At 44.2% G+C, this 20,817-nt stretch overlaps 1 protein-coding gene and 1 pseudogene across 1 annotated transcript in view; one reads left to right on the top strand and one right to left on the bottom strand.

The window, feature by feature from the left end:
- GLDC (glycine decarboxylase) overlaps nt 1-20,817 on the bottom strand; it is a 75,639-nt gene that overhangs the window by 10,067 nt on the left and 44,755 nt on the right. The window contains exons 17-22 of the mRNA XM_033123944.1: nt 15,755-15,830; nt 9,985-10,110; nt 8,415-8,564; nt 7,043-7,155; nt 5,530-5,671; nt 3,035-3,146 (exon numbers count right to left, since the gene is read on the bottom strand). Coding sequence (XP_032979835.1) covers nt 3,035-3,146; nt 5,530-5,671; nt 7,043-7,155; nt 8,415-8,564; nt 9,985-10,110; nt 15,755-15,830 — 719 coding nt within the window. The remainder of the gene's footprint in view (nt 1-3,034; nt 3,147-5,529; nt 5,672-7,042; nt 7,156-8,414; nt 8,565-9,984; nt 10,111-15,754; nt 15,831-20,817) is intronic.
- On the top strand, nt 17,774-20,086 carry LOC117032019 (DCN1-like protein 2; annotated as a pseudogene).

The following is a 20,817-nucleotide window of genomic DNA, read 5'->3' as shown; positions in this document are numbered from 1 at the left end:
TGAAAAATCACTGGATTGTACATTTTAAGTGGGCAATTTGTATGGCATATGAATTCTATCTCAATGAAGTTGTGAAATCAAGATACTCCGAAGGAAGGTTTCAAATATAAAAACATTAAAAATTCGGAAAAAACCATCAACCTTGTAAATTAAAGCACAAGGATCATTTTTCACTCATCAAATTGGCAAAGATATTTTGTTTTTCGTGTGTTGCTTCTTCATGCCCTCTAGGCCCTGGTGTGTCGGTCACTGGCAGGTGCTAACAGCGGGAAGGAAATCGATCTGAAGTTCCTGGGGGGACAAGTAGGCCGTGTGTATCACAAGCTAAAATGAATTCAGAGCCGCTAAGATAATAATTTCTCTTCTAGGACTCTAACCAGGGATTTGTTGTTGTTTTTAATCTAAGTAAAGGATACTCGTTGCAACATTGTTACAAATGCAAACAACTGGGGGTGGGGGGAACCCTACAGAATTGCTTAAATCAGGGTACATCCATACAATAGAATTGATGTAGCCACTTTCAAAGGACATTTAATGACACATGGGGAAATGATCACAATATAAGATAAAGTTTAAAAGCAAGATACAAACTGTGTAAAATGATCTCAACTATCTAAGATAGAAGGAACACAGCACAGTATTAATCGTGCTTATGTCTGCTTGAAGGAACCATGGATCATTTACATTTCCTTCCTCGTAATTTTTTATTTTCCAAAATTTCCCTGTTGAGCACCTATACATTACTTCTATAACGACAAAAGAAATACATAAGCTAATCCTGAAGGCCAGTACATAAGCAGGATCCATTTCATAGCGCAGGAGCAATATTTGAATTAATTAGTAGCTCTTGTAGCTTCTTTAATGCCCACGTCAGAAGCATTTTCTTGTGTTGCTTACAGACATATTGCCCACAACTTTCTTTCCTACTCTGTGGGGAGCATTTCTATCCAGGGTTTCAGGTTATTTAGTTTTTTCTGTTTCCAAACTCCAGAACCACCCACTTTGGATACATATTTATAAGGCAAGACCAGCCTTTAAATGAAAGATTACAGATGTAAATGACGGGCCAGAGAAACCGAGAGCCAAAGAGGGGCCTGCTTCCTGTGGCCTGAGGTCCGGGGACGCTGCTTACTGACGGCTGTCTCCCCACCCCAGGGGTTCGGGCTTGTGCGCTCACACCCAGCGCCGCCCACACCCAGCGCCGCCCACACCCAGCGCCGCCCACACCCAGCGCCGCCCACACCCAGCGCCGCCCACACCCAGCGCCGCCCACACCCAGCGCCGCCCACACCCAGCGCCGCCCACACCCAGCGCCGCCCACACCCAGCGCCGCCCACACCCAGCGCCGCCCACACCCACCGCCGCTGTCCACTTGGCGCTTAGCGCCAGCCCCTCCCATCGCCTCCAGGGTGCCTTTGTTCCCCGTCTATTAGTCACTTCACTCTCCCCTCTCCATAGCCTTTTCCCTGGCAGCTTAAAATCATGTCATTTTCTTATTTAAAACCAAAACAAAGCTGCGCCTTATTTGAAGCAGCTCCCCCACCTTCAATACCGAACTCCCACAAACCATGAAAGCTTCACCCTTCCCCTTCCCAACCTCAGTGCAATTCTCAGCCCGTTTTCATCTGGCATCTGCCTCACGTTTTTGCACTAACGGCTTTCAAAGGTGACCAAAGGCTTCCTAATTGTTAAAAGGCAGAAGTGCTTTCTAAGATTCGTATCATAAGACCAGCCATGCGCTCTTGGGTCTGTCTCCCTGTTAAGCAACACAGGCGCATCCGTTGGTTGATCCCGTGTTGTGCCAGACATGATGCCAACCAAGTATGGGAGCAAGAGAGTTGTCGTGGGCACAGGCCCCACCCTGCAGGAGTTCTAAGTTGATGGAAAAACCCGGTGCGGAAGGAACCAAGAGGAAGCGGTTCTCTAGGCCCAGAGCTGAAGGCTTCCGGGAAGGCTTCCGGGAGGAGGCGGCTGAGCAGAGGCAGGAAGGCCAAGGTGGGGCGGGAGTTTTGAGACAGGCGCTGTGACAATGCTGCAGGGGCGCTAAAGCTACCTCAGGAATGGAGTCCCCCTCACCAGCTGCCCTTTTAATGTAGCTTATCTGCTTGACGGGTTTTGCTCTGATTGTTCAAGATTCTTTCCTTGGTTTTCACCATTTCCAAGAGTCCGCTCTCAGATTCTGTGTCCATCTCTGCATATCTCTGCATATCTACCTGGCTTCATCCACTCCCATCACTTCTGGGGTGACTTTGTTGCTCCATCGATTATTCCCTCTAGTCTAAGCCTAATAGGCTTACCTAAAATTTCTCTTCACACTCAACTTACCGGTAACTAAGTCCTACGGATTCTACTTATAGTATTAGCATGTTCACGCCCTGCAACTGTCTTAATGATTTTCACATTCTCTTAATCCTGTCTTTCCTCTGCTCAAAAACCTCTGGCCCAAGGGTAAAGTCCAGAGCCTTCCAAGACCTTCAAGGCCGCGTGTTACCTCTTCAACCTCTTCCTCACTTGCTCCCTCTCTTCCTACCCACCCTTCCATCCACCCAACAGTCTCGCCCCCCAGACAACTCCTTTTTCCCTGGCTTCCTTCTGTAGCTCTGTTTACTGGGCGTCTGGTACTCTTCCGTTCAGGCTCAGCTCAAACACCTCCTCCCATAAGGCTCTCCCAAATAATCCATCACGCCTCTGCACAGTCTTGAATTACTCCACTCTTTGGGGGCATTACCATAGCACTTTGTGAGGTACTGAGTTTGTGGTATTTATGTATACATCTCTCAGTGCTGTGGGCTCCTTGTTGACCTGGGCTGTGTACACTAAGTTCATCGAGAGCCTTGCAAATACTGACACCCCTGAACTGTTCATTAAATTGAAGTTATTTCCAATAACTCTATGCTTTTCCCTGGTACATGGTAAGAAATACAAGTTTCCCGCCCACTTCAGAAAACAACACATACTAGGTCAAATGTGGTATAGCCAAAAAAAAAAAAAAAAAAAAAAAACAAAGTGATGGTAGACTAAAGTTAATACTTGCCTCTTGCACCCCGGAAAAGGACTCTATAGTGTTTTTCCAATCGCTTGGCCATGTAGTTGGCATTTAGTATAGCAATTTCCGTGGCCTGTTTCAGGCCCTTGCCTCCCATCATCTGCAACAGAGGGGAAAAGCGCCATCAACCATGGAACAGGTAAATCCAATGGACACTAACCAAAGACACCCCCAGAGAAATCCCCCTACAAAGGAAGTCAGCCCACCATCACTCTATAAGTTGCAGGTGAATGGAAAATCCTAACAAGGACATCTGTTGGTCCTTTCTAAGCCTGAAATGATTTTTGATTTTCTCCTTTGAACAATAATTTTGCATTGCTTATTCTACTAACAAAACTTATAGCAGGGCAAAATTAACTGTTGGCTATTGTGTAATCTAAAAAGGAAAAAGAATTGTTTTTAGGTTATACTCATTTGGGGGAGTTTTTGTTTACTGTGAATTTGAGATATCTTGATAATTGCCAAGAATCCCATGGGATCTTGACCAAAATCCCCTCAGAACCACTGTGTGGTTTGTTTTCCAACTGTCCGTAGTCAAGGTCATTTATGTTTAACAACTGCCAAATTCAATCTTATCCTTTTCTGGGGGTTCATAAATCCCTGTGATTATATGGGGTGAATATCATAACCAGCAAAGAGCTTAAAGTCAAGATTGCACCAATTTGTGTTGCCTATTTCCTTCCCAGAATACAACATGTGTGATGGAGGTTTAATATGTATTAAATACATAACTAATGCACATGAGAAATCATGAAATGAAACAACAGGGACACCAAAGTCCAAAGTAAAGAGAGGACACATTTTGCCAGACTAGTCAAAAAAGGCTTCCTAGAATAAGAGAACCTGAGTGGAAACTTAAAAATGGGTAGAATTTGGATAGACAAAGAGAAAGGGGAAGGCACTCCAGGTGAGAAGAATACCAAGTTGTGGAAGGGAAGGCCCGTGGCTGAAGTCTGGGGGTAACTGCAGAGCCTGCTGAGTTGTCACGACCTCTTGCAATCCTCAAACCTTTGCTAGCCACTGGCTCCCAATTTGTGTATCAGAGTTACCGAGCAGCTCTGATGGCCCAAGACCTGTCCCACATATGCTGAATTTGATTCCCTCTGGGGTGGGACCTAGGCATGTGCATTTTGGAAGAATCCCCTAAGGATTCTATGTAGACTGGTGAGAAGCAAGGGAAGCAAAGAGAGGACTGGGGGCCCTTAGGGGGAATCTAGCAGGCCCTTAAGAAGTGTCCAAGATGGAATATGAAGCACAGAGAGAAGAGGTAGTTCTAGAGTCCAGGTGAGAGGTAATAACAGCCTGAAATAAAGAGAGAGCCCAAAGTCAAAGGAGTAGCTTAAACCCTACTTTATTTCATTTTTAAACCAAGGCTCTGTCTATTGTTCCTGGCATGTGCCCAAACCAGCCTTGGGGCATTTATTTTCTGTATGTAGGAAATCATCTCCACCCCAAATATGTCCATAACAAATAACCTGGGCTTATGGGACCTCGGGACCGAAAGAAAGCTGGGAACTAGATTCTGTTTGCAAAGAAGCAGACTTTATTATGATTGTTTTCGTTGTTACTATTTGCAAAACAACTCGAGTATCATTTTAAGGTTTTAGTCTCTGAGGTACAGAATTGTTGTTCCAGCTTCCCAGAAAGTTTTCTTTAAGAATCATAAATGCCACACTGTTCAAGAATAACAGCCCGCTCCAGAGTCGTCCAGCATGATGTGCATAGCTGAGTTTGGGGTTTGTTTCCCCCTTCCTTTAAGGAGCGGAGCCAGTTTGGGAAGGCTGCTTTAATTAGAGGCTGAACAAGTGTTCCGATCCAATGCAGTCTTGTCAGCCCAGGAGGCTGGCAGGCCAGTTTGGACAGAGCTGTACACGCTCTGGCCCTAGCGTTTTTTGGAGAAACTCAAAGGAAGGAAGCCTGTTCCCTGACAAAGTCTAATTACCTCCGAGGGTACAGTTCTACAGGCCATAAAAGGCAAAGAACCTTGGGAAACCACCACATAAGCAAATTTCTGCTACTTCTCCAGGCTCCCAAGAAATATAAAGTGAAGTGAGATGTCTTCCTAAAATTTATCCCAGGATCTCAACCAAGTGTAACAATTAGTACGAGCACTGTTTTGCACTTGCAAAGGGCCATGCCGATCTTACAGGAAACCAAAGGATGTGGCCAGAACATCCATGACTCAGAGAATTACACTTTGTCTGGAAAAATATATCTGGTATGTCCATTTCTCTGATGTTAAACCCACGATGAGAACCCAAAGGAAATAACATCATGAAGACGAGATGAAAAGAATTTTAGCTGATCTCTGTAGGGCAGTTTCTTCCACCCAAGTCATGAGCAATCTTCACTGCATCTCCGATCATGGATTTTTTTTTCATTTTTATATTAAGAGAGAGGTCGGCAGTCCCCTCACCACCACCACCCCCCCCACACACCGACATCAATCCCCTACCTACCTAACACACATTCACAGTCCTCACCTTAATATAAGCCCATGAAATGGGCAAGATGGAACTGGAGCCCCACGGGGCTGCGCTGACCGTGCCCACAGGCCGGGCGTCCGCATCTGGCTTTACTGAAATCATAGGGTGGTTGGGCAGGAAAGGGGCAAGATGCTTCTTCCTGTATTTTTTCAAGTACAAATTCAGAAGATGAAAAAAGATCCAGTCCAACCACACAGGCAAGGGTTGGGCCCTCTCAGGAAGCTCTATTCCTAGTAGAGGAACTCTGACAGTGGAAGGGGCCTGACACCTGCTGAGAGGCAGATGTTCAGGAAGTGTTGCTTCCTTCCTCCTTCTCTGGAAGCATGGCTCACCGGCCATCAGCGTCCCACTGGCTCACCCAAGAACTGTGGCGGAGGATTTGGCAGAGGCAGGCAGCCATGCAATAACATGCAGAGCCATGGGCTCACCAGGATGTGGGGACATCCCAACCCCACACTCCCTCCCTCCCAGCTCCACGTCCCACGCCCTTTCCCAGGTGTCTGGGGGATACAGAGGGGTGCTGTTAAGAAGAAGCCCGTGGGCTACACATCAGAGGCCATCACGTGGAGACCATTCTGCTGAGGCACTGGGGCTCCTCCACTTATAGTAACTAACAATAATCAAAAAGGAAAGTGGAAAAAACCAAGGGGGCCAGAATCTCAGCAACCCTGAAAATTGGCCCTTTTAGCACATTTTTGGAAGATTGAAGCTCAGGAAATGGCAGCTCAGCATCATTTTCATAAGAGGATTCAATTTCACAGTATGGAAAGTTAACAGCCACAAGATATCCCTTTAGTCTTAATCTGACTTCATCCAATTATTTCTAGTTTCCTCCTTACTTACCTCAGATGTAATAAGAATTCAGGCTGCAAAGTGTTCAACACCTTACATCCAATTCATTTGGAGGGAGAGTGTAAGAACATTTAAGTTCTACTCTCTTAGCAAATTTCAATTATATAATACAGTGTTATCAACTGTCATCACCCTGTTATACATTAGGTCCTCAGACCTTATTCATCTTAGAGCTGAAAGTTTGTACCGTGTTACCAACTTCTCTCTATTCCCCCTGCCCTGCAGCTCCTGGCAGCCACTTTTCTACTGTGAGTTCTTTTTGTTCTTGTTAGATAATTCACTTTCAATGTGACCGTCAGCTGATTTTAAAAGGAAAGGCAAAAAAAGGAACAGCTTCTTGGAAGTCTGAGAGGCACTTCCAGGTGCTAATATTCCAATCCTGATCGGGAAAGCTGACTCTTCATTCCTGTTCATAAACCTGCCCTGTCTGTGCATGAATGGGAGCGTAGTGTGGCCAATCGAATACTCAGTGTGCTTAGTAAGATCTGATAGCGCTCCTCTTTTAGTGCATACCCTAAAAGCAGCCCTTTCACTGCTCTTCCCTGGCCCCAAAGCCCCCTGGCACTTCAAAATCTCGATGGGAAGAACAGTGAGTTTGGGGCCATTCTGTCATTGCCAGTCTTCACAGCCATCCTGAAACCAGTGGCCCAGAACTCACACTCCGATGGGCCCCATGCCAGGGCCGCCTCCTCCATGGGGAATGCAGAAGGTCTTGTGAAGGTTTAGGTGTGACACATCAGACCCGAAGTCTCCAGGACGACAAATTCCCACCTGCCACACAGGGAAGGAACAAAAAGTAAACGTCAAGAGCTGGAAACGGTGCTCTGAAGAGGTGGCCATGCTGTGTGCCGCAGCCTTTGCCCTCAGAAAAAAGGCAAGCAGGACTGTTCACAGACACGTCCTCCGCACCGGCTGCGTTCGCGGGCAAAGCCTGCTGTTCTACAGGCAGCAAGGCTTGTGGTTTCTGTGCAAACAACAACCGACCCTTCCGCCTCGTTTAGATTCTAAAATACAGATTGGAATATATAGTCAATTCCTAATTATCCACCCCAGGAGGGAGGAGAGGAAGCGCCCCTAGCACAAGAAAGGATGGACTCATTACTATTGGAACAGGCAACTTTCACCCCAGCAATTCTACTCCCCCCTGCACGGTTGGCTTTGGGTATCGTGCACTTTACCGAGGGCCCCTTCGGACATTTGATAGAAGGGGCTGGCCGGCTGCCCAAGAGGATGCTGGGCCCAGGGAGAGGAAGGGAGGCTGACACTTTTCCTGAGACCATCCTGATGCCAAGCACAACATTCAACAGGCGTCCCTGCCACACTGGCCTGAGGGCTGACTTTGAATGTGGCCAAAGATAAAGAATGCATTGATGCTATTGAAGCAACAGACAATCCCTAGGCTACACTTACAGAGGGAATCGGACAGAAAGAAAGCAAAGCAGAAAGAGTCAGAAATAGTAAAGCAAACAAATAACAATGACCAAGACGGTAAGAAGACCGAAAGAGATGATGACACTCCTCTACTCCAATGACTCCCTCCACGTTTCCTTAGAGGTGCACATTGCGGGGATCCCCCCACACCCCAAAGTCAGGATGACCCTCCAGGGAAGAGCTAGTCAGCTGTTTCACACTGCTGAAGCCGAAGCTAGGTTAATGGCTTGCCCAAGGCCATGGGAGATCAACATTCACCAGTGGCCAGGACTTGAGTCTGGATTTCCTCAGGAAGGCAGTCAGCTGAACTTCCTGCATGTAACACCCCCAGAGGGCTTATACCCTCTGACAAGCTAAAGACATTCATTTCATTCTCTGCTTCCTTTCAACCTTTTTGCCTCCTCCTTTGCATCTCCCATCACCTCGTCTAGGATCTGCAATCTCAGTGAAATTGGGGTACTTTGTTTGAAATTGGCAATAAAAGAAGTCAGCCTCAGGTCTGAATTCAATGTCATGCCTTAAGGCAACAGTCAAGAAATCAGAGAAAAAACTTGTTTTCACTTAACAGTTTTCTCAGGAAGCCCTCTTGTGTTGCCCACCTGAGCATTCATATTTGCCCCATCTAGGTAGACCTGGCCTCCATGTTGGTGGATCAGGTCACACACGTCGCTGATGTTCTCTTCAAACACTCCATTGGTGGATGGGTACGTAAGCATGATTGCTGCCAGGTTCTCCTTGTGTTTATCCACCTGTGGGATAGAAAAGGGCAGAGGGAGACAAGGAAGAAATGTTTCTTCTTGGTCTCAAACCCTTGCTTTTTATTTTAAAGGTTTCAGAAAGATGGAGTCTTGGTCTTTTCACTTCTGAAATTGTCTCAAAATATGACGACAACAATATATGATCCATAGTCATTATTCCCTTCATTAGTCATTCCTAAAAAATAACAAGATCCCTTCAGGCTAAGTATCCATGGTCAAGACCAAAAAGACTGGATATTTTGGGCTCAGCTCTCTATAGTGGTTTTCCTTTGGTTCAAGTCATCTCAGCAATTATTTTAGATCTTTTTGGTTTCAGACATGTCTATTTTCACAGTTAATCTCTCTCTGCTCATCTAGCCATATCCATTCTTATTCCCTTTCCCTCCAATTCTGGTGACAATAGAATTCCCACAAGGAGTGTTCCTGCTCCGATTTTTAAAAATCTCCCTCATTTTTCCTTTTGACAGAAAACAAGCATATATAAAAGGCACATTTCTGGGTTTTTGGCCAGCAAGTCTGAACAGACTTGTGTGGAAATTAAAAAAAAAAAAAAAAAATTAGGGTAATACCCTATATGAGGGAGACTTAATAATTACAACTACTGACCCAAAATATTTGTCGTTACAAACTTTGCGGGGTGATGGAAGAGTGGGAGTGGATGGGAGAGAGGAGCGGTGTTGTGTATTGTCAGCTTCCCTTTGAAAGCAGTTACTTGAAGTTCTCAGACTCCATGCCTAATAACACTGACAAAAATCACATTGCTATTCAACTGATTTCCTTCCCTCTTAAGATGCAGCCTCCAGTCCACCAGTGGAAAGCAGATACGGTTGCTAGGCAACCTCTTCCTGGAGGTTGTGAGGTTGGGAGTGGGGGTTGGTGTTTCAGGAAAGGGGGTGAAATGCTGACAGAAATTCAGCAGGTAATGGCTGGGATGGCCACAGACATTTGCAAAATCTACATTTATGTTTTAATTCCCAATACAAAAACTGTGACTTCCAGTTTGATTATTAATGGGGAAAGGAGGAGTAGGTTGAGCAGAAGGAATAGGCAAGTCCTGCAAGGAGTACCCTTACTACCACTATGAATAATTCATTCCGTTTCTCACACATGCATGAATTAGAGGATGGGACTTCAATTTAAAGAGCCTTTTCCATGTTGGTGAAGGAAATGGTAGACTATGGTCAGCTCTATTCTGGACCAAAACTGTGACTGTTGCTTTTCATTGTTCTTATAGAGATGGTTAGGTTTTCTGATTTTATGCCATTTTCCCCAGACCGATACAGAGGAGGAATTGCAGTCTTTTAATTAGAACGCAAAAGAACATAATGTTGATCTAAATCATCCAGTCCCTGATCCCCACCACCTCTTCCCAACCCAGACCTCGCCCATCTGTTAAGTGTAAGACAGGTACCATGGCCTTGAGGTGAACTGTGTCAATATTTCCATATTTGTCCACCTCCACAGGCTGAATCGTCATGCCTGCCATGTGGGCACTTGCAGGATTAGTTCCATGAGCTGATTTTGGAATGAGGCAAACCTTAGGAATGGAATGAAAGGAAAGAAGAAAAGGAGAAAAAATGATCACCAGGTTATTCATAACGACAGAAAAGACCTACAACATTCTTGGAGCCAGTATTAAACTAGGCACCACATCCTTCATTGGAACTGACCACGACTACTGCCCTCAAATCTGCTATACTGTCGTTATTACCGTATGGCAAAAACAAAGTCCAAAAGAGGAGTTTCCACTTGAATCCCCAAATATTGTCCCTTAAAGACTTTCAGAATATTAGTACTCTCCTGCCTTATCCCAGCACACCAAAAATAGCCCTGGGCTTATTCTAACTTTGTCTCAATTATAATATGCAGAAAGCATCTCACACGAACATGAGATTGGAAGTTGAACTCTAGGACTCAACTGCCCAAAACACAGCGCCAGTGCTTTGCTTGGCTGTGCTGAGATCCAGGAGAGATGATAATGGTAAACCTAATTCCAAGGCCTCCCAGTGGCAATACACCAATTATGTCATCATTTATTGGATGTTTATTCTGTGCAGTGAATCCTTAGTTCCCATGACAACCACAACTAAGCATAAAAACCGGTCAACCCCTGCCCTGTGCTCACAGGACTCATTTGTTCACGACAACACTGGCATACATAGAAATGAATGGCTAGAGCCACAGGTGCTGTAGGAACTTGGAATAAAGGCATGTTGCTTCAAGTTGAAGAGATCAAGAGAAAGTGTCTCAAGAGCTAGAACTTAAAGATGTATTGAATTCTTATGGAAAGTGGATGGTTGGGTGCATTGTTAGAATCCCCAGATTTAAATCATGTTCATTTCCTCCCCAAAAATCATGTGAACACAAGTGAACGTACATGCCCTGGTAGAGCTGATAATGCCCCACTACAGGAAAGTACATCACAAAGTTTTCCTTAACAGAAAACAAAAAGGAGAAACATGATCACCCTCTTGTTTGGTTTTATTTTTCAAATCCCGGAACCAATATTGCAACCCCTTGAAGACAAATGAATGAGCATTATAAAATGGGCTTACAAAGGGAAAACTTAGCTTACAGCTGTTTCCTCAAAAACAGAAAAGTCGACTACTTAGTAAAAATGCCTGACTGTAAACTAGAGGCACACACGAAATTACTTTGTCACTCTTCTACCAACAGAAAGTGTGTGCCTCTTTTGAATGGCTATTGCTCTCACAGTGGTTATGCTGTATTGTTCTCAAATCCTTTTTCTTGTTTAAATGCCTCCAATTTGTATTGAATTTTTTTCTTTAATTGATCAGGACCAAAGCTAGAGTCATTTGTCCTTTCTCACAAGGTACTTTTATTCTACCGAAAGATTTTTGGATAAAAGGATCCCTTCTGGGTAGAACATTGATCAAGGAGGGGTGTCCCCACGCAGCAGCCTACCGGTCTGTCTCCTCGTACCTGCCCCTAAAGAAAGGAGTCTGCGAGACGTATACTTTCAGGGACTTTGCTTCACCTTTGTGCTTACACCTCATGTCTCCGTTTGGCCCCAGAAAGATACCTGGCTAGTCAAAGACAGGTACGACTCCCCACGGGGGGGAGGGGGACATCCCAAGACACACACAGCCATGTGGGGACCATCTGGGGAACTCCCGGGGTTGATAGAGGTGGGCACAGCCCCCTACCATCCCCCGGCTAAGGAGAGCCTCTGCCTCTGTGGCTGCATTCCTTCCCACAACCTGCAGGGGAAGTGACTCAGTGATGTGCTCTCCATCTATTCATATGCATAAAGTTTTGTCCTTTGGGGAAGTACTTATCCTGAGACTTACGGTTCTACTGCCTGCAGGCAAGGGTGATTGGCTTAAATCAGTTTCCTATTGAAATGTATGGGATTCACAGATCTTGAGATTGACAAGCTTTCTTTCTTTTACTTCCACACCTAACTAATAAAAGCCATGCGTTGGCCCGATTTGGGCCTCAGTCGCTGAGGCTGCAGTCCCTAGGCCCCACTTGCACACTACTCTCGTCTACTGTCTTTCTTAACTTTGTGCCGTCCTCCTCGCTTCCCACAACTCTTGTCGTGCTGGACGCGACAGATGGGAAAAGTGAATGTTAAAAAATGAACATAAAATATTTGTTAAAGGCCTGAGTTATGAATTCAAACCAGGGAAGTTCTGTTGAAACAAAAAGACTCAGGCTAAAAATGTCAAACATCCTGTGATGCACTGACTAATGGCCCCTGCAGATGTCCACATCTGAATCCCCAGAACCTATGAATGTTACCTTATGGAAAAGGGACTCTGCTTGTGTGATTAAACTAAGGATCTTGAGATGGGACCTTGAAATCTGGATTATAGGTTGGACCCTAAATATATTCACAAGTGTTCTTATCAGAGGGAGGCACAGGGAGATCTGACTACAGAAGTAGATGGATGACTGAACAAGAGGCTGGAGTGATGGCAGGAAGAGACCATAAGCCAAGTAATGTAGGAGGCCTCCAGAAATTGGGAAAGAAAGGCAAAGAAACAGATTCTCTCATAGATCCTTCAGAAGGAACCGATCTTGCTAACAGCTTGACTTTGGCCAAGTGAAACCAATGGAGACTTCTGGCCTCCATTTACAGCAAGAAAATAAACGTATTATTTTAAGCCACTGAGTTGGTAGTAATTAGTTACAGCAGCCACTGGAAACTAATACACATCCTGATATAAGAAATAGTGGAAAGAAAAGTCTGTGGTTTTGTCAACGATTCATTTATATGTTGCTGTTAGACATTTCTGGTTTTTACATAGATTTAAGAAACTTTCTTTTTTTTAATTTTACTTTTTCCATGCTTTAGATTTGTGGTATTGTGAGGGATATGAAATCAACAGGACCCAGATTTGATGCTTTAATTTATCCAAAATGAACCTACTTTGGTGCATATTGCCCATTTAGGGATGCAATGTTTTTCTAACTCCCCAGTGTTAGGCCTGGCATAGACCTAACTCTGCTCATCCTCGAAGGATTCAGGAGAAATCCTTTGCAAGAGAAATTGATTTCTTACTGCTGGTAAAAATCAAACAACCAAAGGCCATTATTTTGCCTCGGACAGTTGGGAAGAAAAAATACAGGTTTTCTGGAGGTGTTTTTTGGTCAGTATTTTCCCTTTGTATAGGAAACTCAGTCGCTGGCAGCAAACCTGAGTTAATATTTGACTAACAAACTGAGTTATTATAAAGTGTTTAGGACCGTGCCTGGCACATGGTAATTGCTACATAAGAGTTTGTTAAATAAATTTGTATTCTCCCAAATTAAACCGGTAAATCAATAATTTGGCCATTGCATTTTAAGAGCCCCTGAAACTAAACGTAACAGCAAAGTAAAAATAACTTCCAAAAACAGCTTGAAACAAGAGAACTATCAGGAACCCAGGTGGTTCTGAAGCACATGATTTCCCCACACTTGTTTTCAAAAAAGGATGCATTTTACTGGATTCCATTAAAGTCTATTGTGCAAGAGCAGCCATCTCAGACTTCTCTGATACGGAGAAATCCTCCCTGATTATTTGAATAAGTCATTTTCTTCTTCTCTAATTAAAAAAATCAGCTTTAATTAAAATCTTTAATCTAGAAAGGATACTAACATTTCCAAACTTAGAATTTCTGTATTCCTACCAGCTCAGTGACTGGGGGGCCTTCCCTGCCTCTCCCACCTTTTCCCCTCCCTACAATGCAGTGTCCAGCTCCTTTTTCTCTCTGTTCTTCAGAATAGAATAGCCTCTCACAACACTTCAGTGACAATAGTGTGGACAGTAGTGCCAGAAGAAATGTCACACACAGGAGGATGGAGAGAGAAGGCAGGATTGGAAAACACAAAGAAGGAAAAAGAGCTGGAAAGAATCTGTGAGTCACAGAGGAACACTGCTCAGGCCCAATCAAAAGTTCTCGCGTCTTTTCTCCTCCATCTTTCCGGTTTGGTCCCCACCTGCTGAACATGCACAGACACTTCTGGGTGTCAGACTGGAGGACTGGGAAACAATCAGGATGGGAAGCATTGCAGAGTAGACAGAACCTGCATTTTGGCTGGCCCTTTGTTATTAGCTCTCACCGGCCTTCCACGGGCTCTACAATGTGGATCTCGGGGCCTCTCCATAAAGCAGGTGGGGAGTGAGATGGGGAGGGAAGCAACGTGGAGATGGCCACACAGGATGAAAGGAACCCTTCACAGGGTCCCCAGACACCTCGTGGTTAGAGAGTGTGACGATAAGGAGCTCCAGGGGCGACCTCAGTACATGGAGGCCAAGGAGGAAAAACAGGAGGGAGCTTTTAATATCAGCCATCTGTTAACCTTTCACTGGACATCTGGAGCGTCACCATTTCCCATCTGAATCGCTGACAGTGCTGAGACTCTGTGGTCCAAAAGACAATTACATAGTTCTAAACTAACCCTTTCTTAGAAAGCTAAAGAATTCAAATCCACAAATAAATGGAAGTGAAAGATAACCAAGTCAGAATGTCAGGGGCTGTCTCTCTGCACTGGCACAGACAGTGCCTTGTATGTGGCCAGTGTCTAATAATTTTTTCAAGTAGTGGACGTCCTGTGTTTCAAAGGTCTTTGAAAATCAATTCTCTTCCCCAGCCAGGACGAAAGCCTGGGAAAACACACCTGTGGAATTAGGATTGATAAGGGAGGGAACGTGAGAGAAAATGTTCTCCCCACCACCCCTCCCCTTCCTTTTTGAAAGGGAAGTGAAATAATTTTTAGATTCTCTCATTGTAAATTCCAGCAAACAATCCCAATTTTAATAAAACCAAGAATGGACTAAGATCGGGCCGCCACTTACCATACCCTACTTACTCGGGCAGCCAGACCCCCCCCAGCACCCTTTTCTCTAACTCTCCTGGGCTGGGCAGCTGCTCGTGTCCTGCTCCTGACTCTGCCCACGGCTCCAAGAACCCCACCTTCAAGCTCAGCGGAAGTTCTAGCTTAGTGTTGGTCCTCAACAATATGAGGGCCCCAAGAACACAGACGAGCTTCAGCCACAATTTGAAGCCTGTGTCAGATCAAATGCTAAAGGCACTGCCTCTGGGAATCCCGAGTGGGGTCCCGTAGAGCCCGTTAGCACCTGCTGGTCCCCACAGGCCCCCAGAGCAGTTTGGATCCAAGGCCAGACTCTCATACCCAAAGCAAACAATGAAGCAGAACCGTGATCTCTGCTCCATGTCTTCTTTTGTTGCTTAGTGCGGACAGTCATTTAATAGGGCATTTGTTGATTCAACAAATATTTTTGGAGTATACATATAACCAGAACTGTGCTCAGGCACAGTAGGAGTTACAGAAGAATTAAAGCTCAGTCTCTGCCCGTTGTCCAGGCTTAGGGCCAGGGCTGAGCCAAAGGGAGGAGGCTTGGCAACATGCCTGCCCCTTCCTCCCTCTTCTCCCCTGAGTGAGCAGTTCCACAGCCAACTGGCTGGTTTTCACAGAGTGGGTTTGACCAAAAGCCTTTTATCTCTGAATGTTTTCCCTACGAATGGTCCAATAGTGTCTTAGAGGCAAGGATCGCAATGGCCAGTTCACGGAAATTTGTTTCTTGGTTATATGTTCCTTCAGCTACTTCCAAGAAGGCTTGGAGGAAGTGTCCCACAGAACAAAAGCGACCCTGGGTGCTGGACCTGCTGCCACCAGGTTGTGAGCAGGCACCACCTGCCCATACTCACCGTTCTGTGTGTCTCTCCTTTCCCTTCTAAGTAAGCTCGGATAGTGGCCAGCCCAGCATATTCCCCCTGGGCTCCACTGAAAAGACAAGAAGAGCAGGATCAGGAATTTGGACCTTTTCGTGTTCATTTACTCATTCAATATTCATCAGGCATGGGCTGCGTGTTTGCCAACAAGTGACACAGTCACTCCCGGACACCGTGGAACGCCCACCTAGGATTTCTGCGTGACCTAAACAACTTGAACACCCAGTTTGTGCACTAAAACTCCTACTCAGAGATGGGCCTCTCGATCCTCACTCAGGACCGTGAACCAAAAACATCTTTTTTATTGTGGAAAATTTCAAACAAAAACAGAGAGAAGAATATAAGGAACCACATGTACCTGTCCCCAGCTTTACCAATTACCAGATTACGGTCAGTCTACTATATCCCTCACTAACCCTCCTCATTCTGAACTATTAATAGATTGTTTTGAAGCAAAACTCAAGCATCGTTATCATTTCATCTATTCAAACTTCAATATATATGTTTCAAAGATAAGAATTATTTTTTAAAATATAACTACAATGATCACACCTAAAACCATGAACAATGATTTCTTAATGTCACCAAATACTCAGTCAATGATCAGATTGTCCCAAAGGAACTGTGCACTTTGAATGTGGCACCATTCCCGTCAGTCTCCGGGTCTGCTTTCCCAGCTCTCGCTTGCACATGGCTGCTATAGAGGCTGCCCATAGCCATCAAAACAGTCCACAAAGGCACCACTTTTAGAGCACCCTTAATGACTAACATTCCAGTGAGCAATGCTGAGTCAATCATAAACTGTTCCTTAATGTTCTCAGTATTCTCTGCAGGAAGGAAAGGGAAGTGAGTAATAGGTTTTTAAATCCCATTCAAAAATACATACTTCCTCCATTTTGCAAAATTACACCATCATTTGACTCTGGAAGACCCAGTGGTTTTGGCATTCAGCCCCCCGGTCACCTGGGAATATTCGAGATCACACTCTAAATGCACAAGGCATAAGAATAAATTAGATACACTTTCTTTTATTTCTTACCTACAGCTAAAAGTTTGAGCACGGGAAAACTTTTCTTTTTTTGAGAGAACGCTGCCATAGAACCAGTTGGATTTGAAATATTTGCAAATTAGTGTAGGGGCATGATGGTTTGGTGTCGGGAGATGGCAAAATTGATGATTTAGGGCTCAGCATGAGGAGAAGAGAGAGAACAGGGAAACATCTGGAGATGAAGGGCTTTGAGCCTGGCTGGAGAAAGAGAAGGACAGCGGTGATTTCCACAGCATGGGGACCACAAAGCAATAGAAAGGACTAGATGTGCTAAGTCATAATAATAGTAACAGTAAACATAAATTGCTCCACTACTTAAGAACTTATTTACCAGGCACTTCACTAGCAGATAGCACAGGGAAATGATACCTATTGCTGTTGCCACCAAGCACTTTACGTCATATTATTTAATCCTTCCAAGACCTCATGAGGTACATACCATCACCCCCATTTTGCACATGAAGAAACTGAGGTCAGAGTATCACATGCCGAAACAACCAACAGTGACAGACAGACTTCGGTAGAAGTCGGCCTGTCTCAAGGAGCCTCATGCTTGCCTTGTGACCAGTGCAGGTCCTCTGAGCATGTGATGCAAAGAAAGTTGTGGGAGCAAACAAGGGTTTCCCTTCACAGAACTCTCGCCTGAATGATGCAACAAAAGAAGGCCTGACCCCAGAAGACCTGGGGCACCCAGTTGCTTGTCACCCACACCGAGTGAGCTTTGCCTCTCTGCACTCTTCAGAGGGAGGCAAACACTGGTGTTCTGTTTTGCTGGCTTCTGACAAACAAGTTCTAGCTCATTTGGTGGTTTTTTTCTTTTGAGAACAGGAAAATGAATATGCCACACTTCAGCAAACCACTAACACCAATAGTGGCTCAGGCTTTCTGTGCCTGTGTTCCTGTCTCTAAAATGGGGATAACTGCACCCATATCGAAGGGTGGATGTGATGACTAATGAGATGATCCAGGTGAAGTGCTTATCACAGTGCCTGGCACAAGGTAAACACTCCATGAGTCCTGGCGACTATCACCACTCCTTTCATTGTCACGGTCACCATCTCATCATCAATCATCTTCATCATCGGCGATGCAACAACCCTGACTGCTCTGCGACTCAGGCATCATGAATGGGTGACCACAGTATTTGAATGAGCACGTCCACGACCCTCTTTTTCCCCTCCCACCAGCCAAATTCCACTCATTCTGCAACTAGCCCCTACTCAAGTTCCACCTCTTCCATAAAGCCTTCCCGAAAGTCACGAATCCAGCTCCTTACCCTTGTCTACAAATCCCCACGTGAGCTGTGGCTTCTGCCTACCTCTGCACCCACCTTCTGCCATTCCTCTCCTTGCTCACTATCCTCCTGCCACCCAGGCCTTCTTCCTTCCCTGAGACATATCAAGTCAACTCCTGCCTTAGTACTTTTGCACTAGATGGTCCTTCTGCACGCAAAGCTCCTCCTCCTGATCTTCAAATATCTGGCTTCTTATCAATATTTAGGCCTCAGCAGAAATGTCACTTCCTCGGAGAGGCCTTCCCTGAAGGCAGAAATCTTCCGTGTCTTGACTAACATTGTATTCTCTGGGCCAAGAACACTGACATAGGGGATGCTCAATAAATATTGATTGATTGATTGATTGATTGATTGATTGATTGATTGAATGATTCTTTACCTCCTTCAAACTTTCATAGTATTTGACTCGCTCTTCTGATAACATTATCCTATGCATTTACTGTACATTGGAAATTATTACAGATGTCACATTTACTTTGTATGCCTGTCTTATCTCAGAGTGAAAGTATACGCTTTGAGGCTAGAATCTAGGTCTCAGAGCTCTGCACATTGCCTCACAGGGAATACATAGAACAGTACTCGGCATGGAGTAGCTCTGCAATAACTATTTAGTACATTTGTTCAAAACTGAGTTCTCGTCTCCAGCCCAGGCAATCAACATTTATGTTGTCCTTTCCCCCTTGGAAAGGGGCCTCAACAAATGGATTTTGTATTTTCATGTTTTCTATTCACCTTGTTTTGTTGGAAGACCAGTCAAGATGTTTAGACTAGAAATAAAGAAGAGACTAGATTTATGAGCTGGTAATCCAAGAGAAAGGCAATATGCTAAAGGCTTGATCAGAAATGCTGGATGTATTTTGCCTGAGACCCTCTTAAAATCAGCTATGTTTCTACTAAAAAGTACAAAAGATACATTCTAAATGCCATGCGAGGTTTTCTGCTGGGGTACTACTAAAGTAAGGGGAATTATTAGTGCCACCTGTTGGTAGAAAAGTATTAAGAAAAACAACTGCTTATGTGCATAACCCAAATTAAGAGACCATTAGAAAACTACTGCATGTGGAGGGGCAGCTAGGACAGTGGATTTCTGACATCGATTTAAAATGAAACAGTTAGTGGCCTGGACCTGCAGGCCAGCCACAGCAAGCAGGCCTCCAGCAGATGAGGAGCCACGGACCCAGAGAAATGCCAAGTGAGCATAAGCTTCAAGTTTTAGAAAAACAAGGCCCTCCTGTCATGGCATGTATTCAGGCTGGTGAAAGAACTACTCCATGTGATACTATTTAACGGAGAATTAGTGAAAACTAACAGACAACAACTTCCAAAACCCAGACTCATTCTACAAAGAATCCACAAGATACGCAACAGACGAGAAGCTAGAAGACTGTATAACAAGCACAATGACACCCCCCACCCCCCAGGTGAAAATAAATTAGAGTTGACGGAATTCAACTGTTTTGTGATGATTTAAAGCTAGGCCCTATTAGTAACGGTGTATCATAAGTGTGAAAAATCAGGGCAGCTTCTCAGTGTGAATTTAGCAAAACCATAAAAAGGGTGGTGTGTTGGAACTGGAAGAGCCTATGACAGGGCTGGCATCATAGTTCAGCTCTTTTGCCAAGATTAGAACAAGAGTTGAAGGACACAATAAACTTCAAAGATTTTTATCATTTTACCTTTACCTTTGCTAAGAACCCTGGGCAAAAAATGGTTGAGATTTAGAAATACTGCAACTTCATCCTATCTTGGAATGGTTAAATTTTTAGATCTTTGGAAGACATTTTTATTGGACTCTCCCACAAGATCAATCCGAAGGGCCACTTGGAACCTTTTGCTAGATCTTAGAAATAAGATTGCAGATGATATGTCTATGTTCGATGAAGAAGGAACATGGCCTGCTCTGATAGATGGTTTTGCAGAATATGCACGGCCAATAGTCACAGGTGGAAAGCACAGCATTTCTTAAGCATACAACCTCACATGGATTAAGGTTATAAATGAATTGCATCCTGTAAAGAAGGCATTTTGGTCAGTTACTGTGTACATTTGTCACTGATGTACACATTGTAGAACTCATCCTTGACCAGTCATGAAATAACCTCTTTGTTCTGCCTAACGAATGTGGTGGCTGACTATATATTGACACCATAAGAAATTTCTCAGAAATTGACTGCATTGGAATATCTGAGGATAGATTATTATAGTGGCTGTTCTTAGAAGAAAGATTTCTCCATGGTTTTCATAGTTATGAAAAAGTAACAGAACCCATTTTGCAAGACTGCAGAATGTGCTACAATTCATGACTCAAGGTGAATCCCAGCAGTCACCAAGAACAACTGCGGAATTTTATTTTAATTGTACTGTGAAGACAGTATTTGTGTTCTCAAGTAGGATGTTGTATTTATACAAGGAAAAAGGTATGAAAATGTGCCCTAGAGAAAATGATCATGTTACGGATCGTAACGTTTTAAAATTTTGGTGCCAGTAATTTAAGATTTATACATTTTTTAAAACTTATCAACTATCTAGGTTTATCAAATCTATTCTTGTTTTAATTTTCTCTAGTTATTCTTCTGAAAATCATTTTATAGTTTATAACACACTATTATAGTGTACACACGGGTGGTCATATTTAGGGTGCGATTTTAGAGTTTTCTTTTAAGCCATTTACAACTGAGTGGACCTTTTTTTTTCTGA

This window comes from Rhinolophus ferrumequinum, chromosome 12 (assembly GCF_004115265.2).
Source record: "Rhinolophus ferrumequinum isolate MPI-CBG mRhiFer1 chromosome 12, mRhiFer1_v1.p, whole genome shotgun sequence".
NCBI lineage: Eukaryota > Metazoa > Chordata > Mammalia > Chiroptera > Rhinolophidae > Rhinolophus > Rhinolophus ferrumequinum.
The sequence above is the reverse complement of the archived record's forward strand: the minus strand, read 5'-3'. Positions and strand labels throughout refer to the sequence as shown.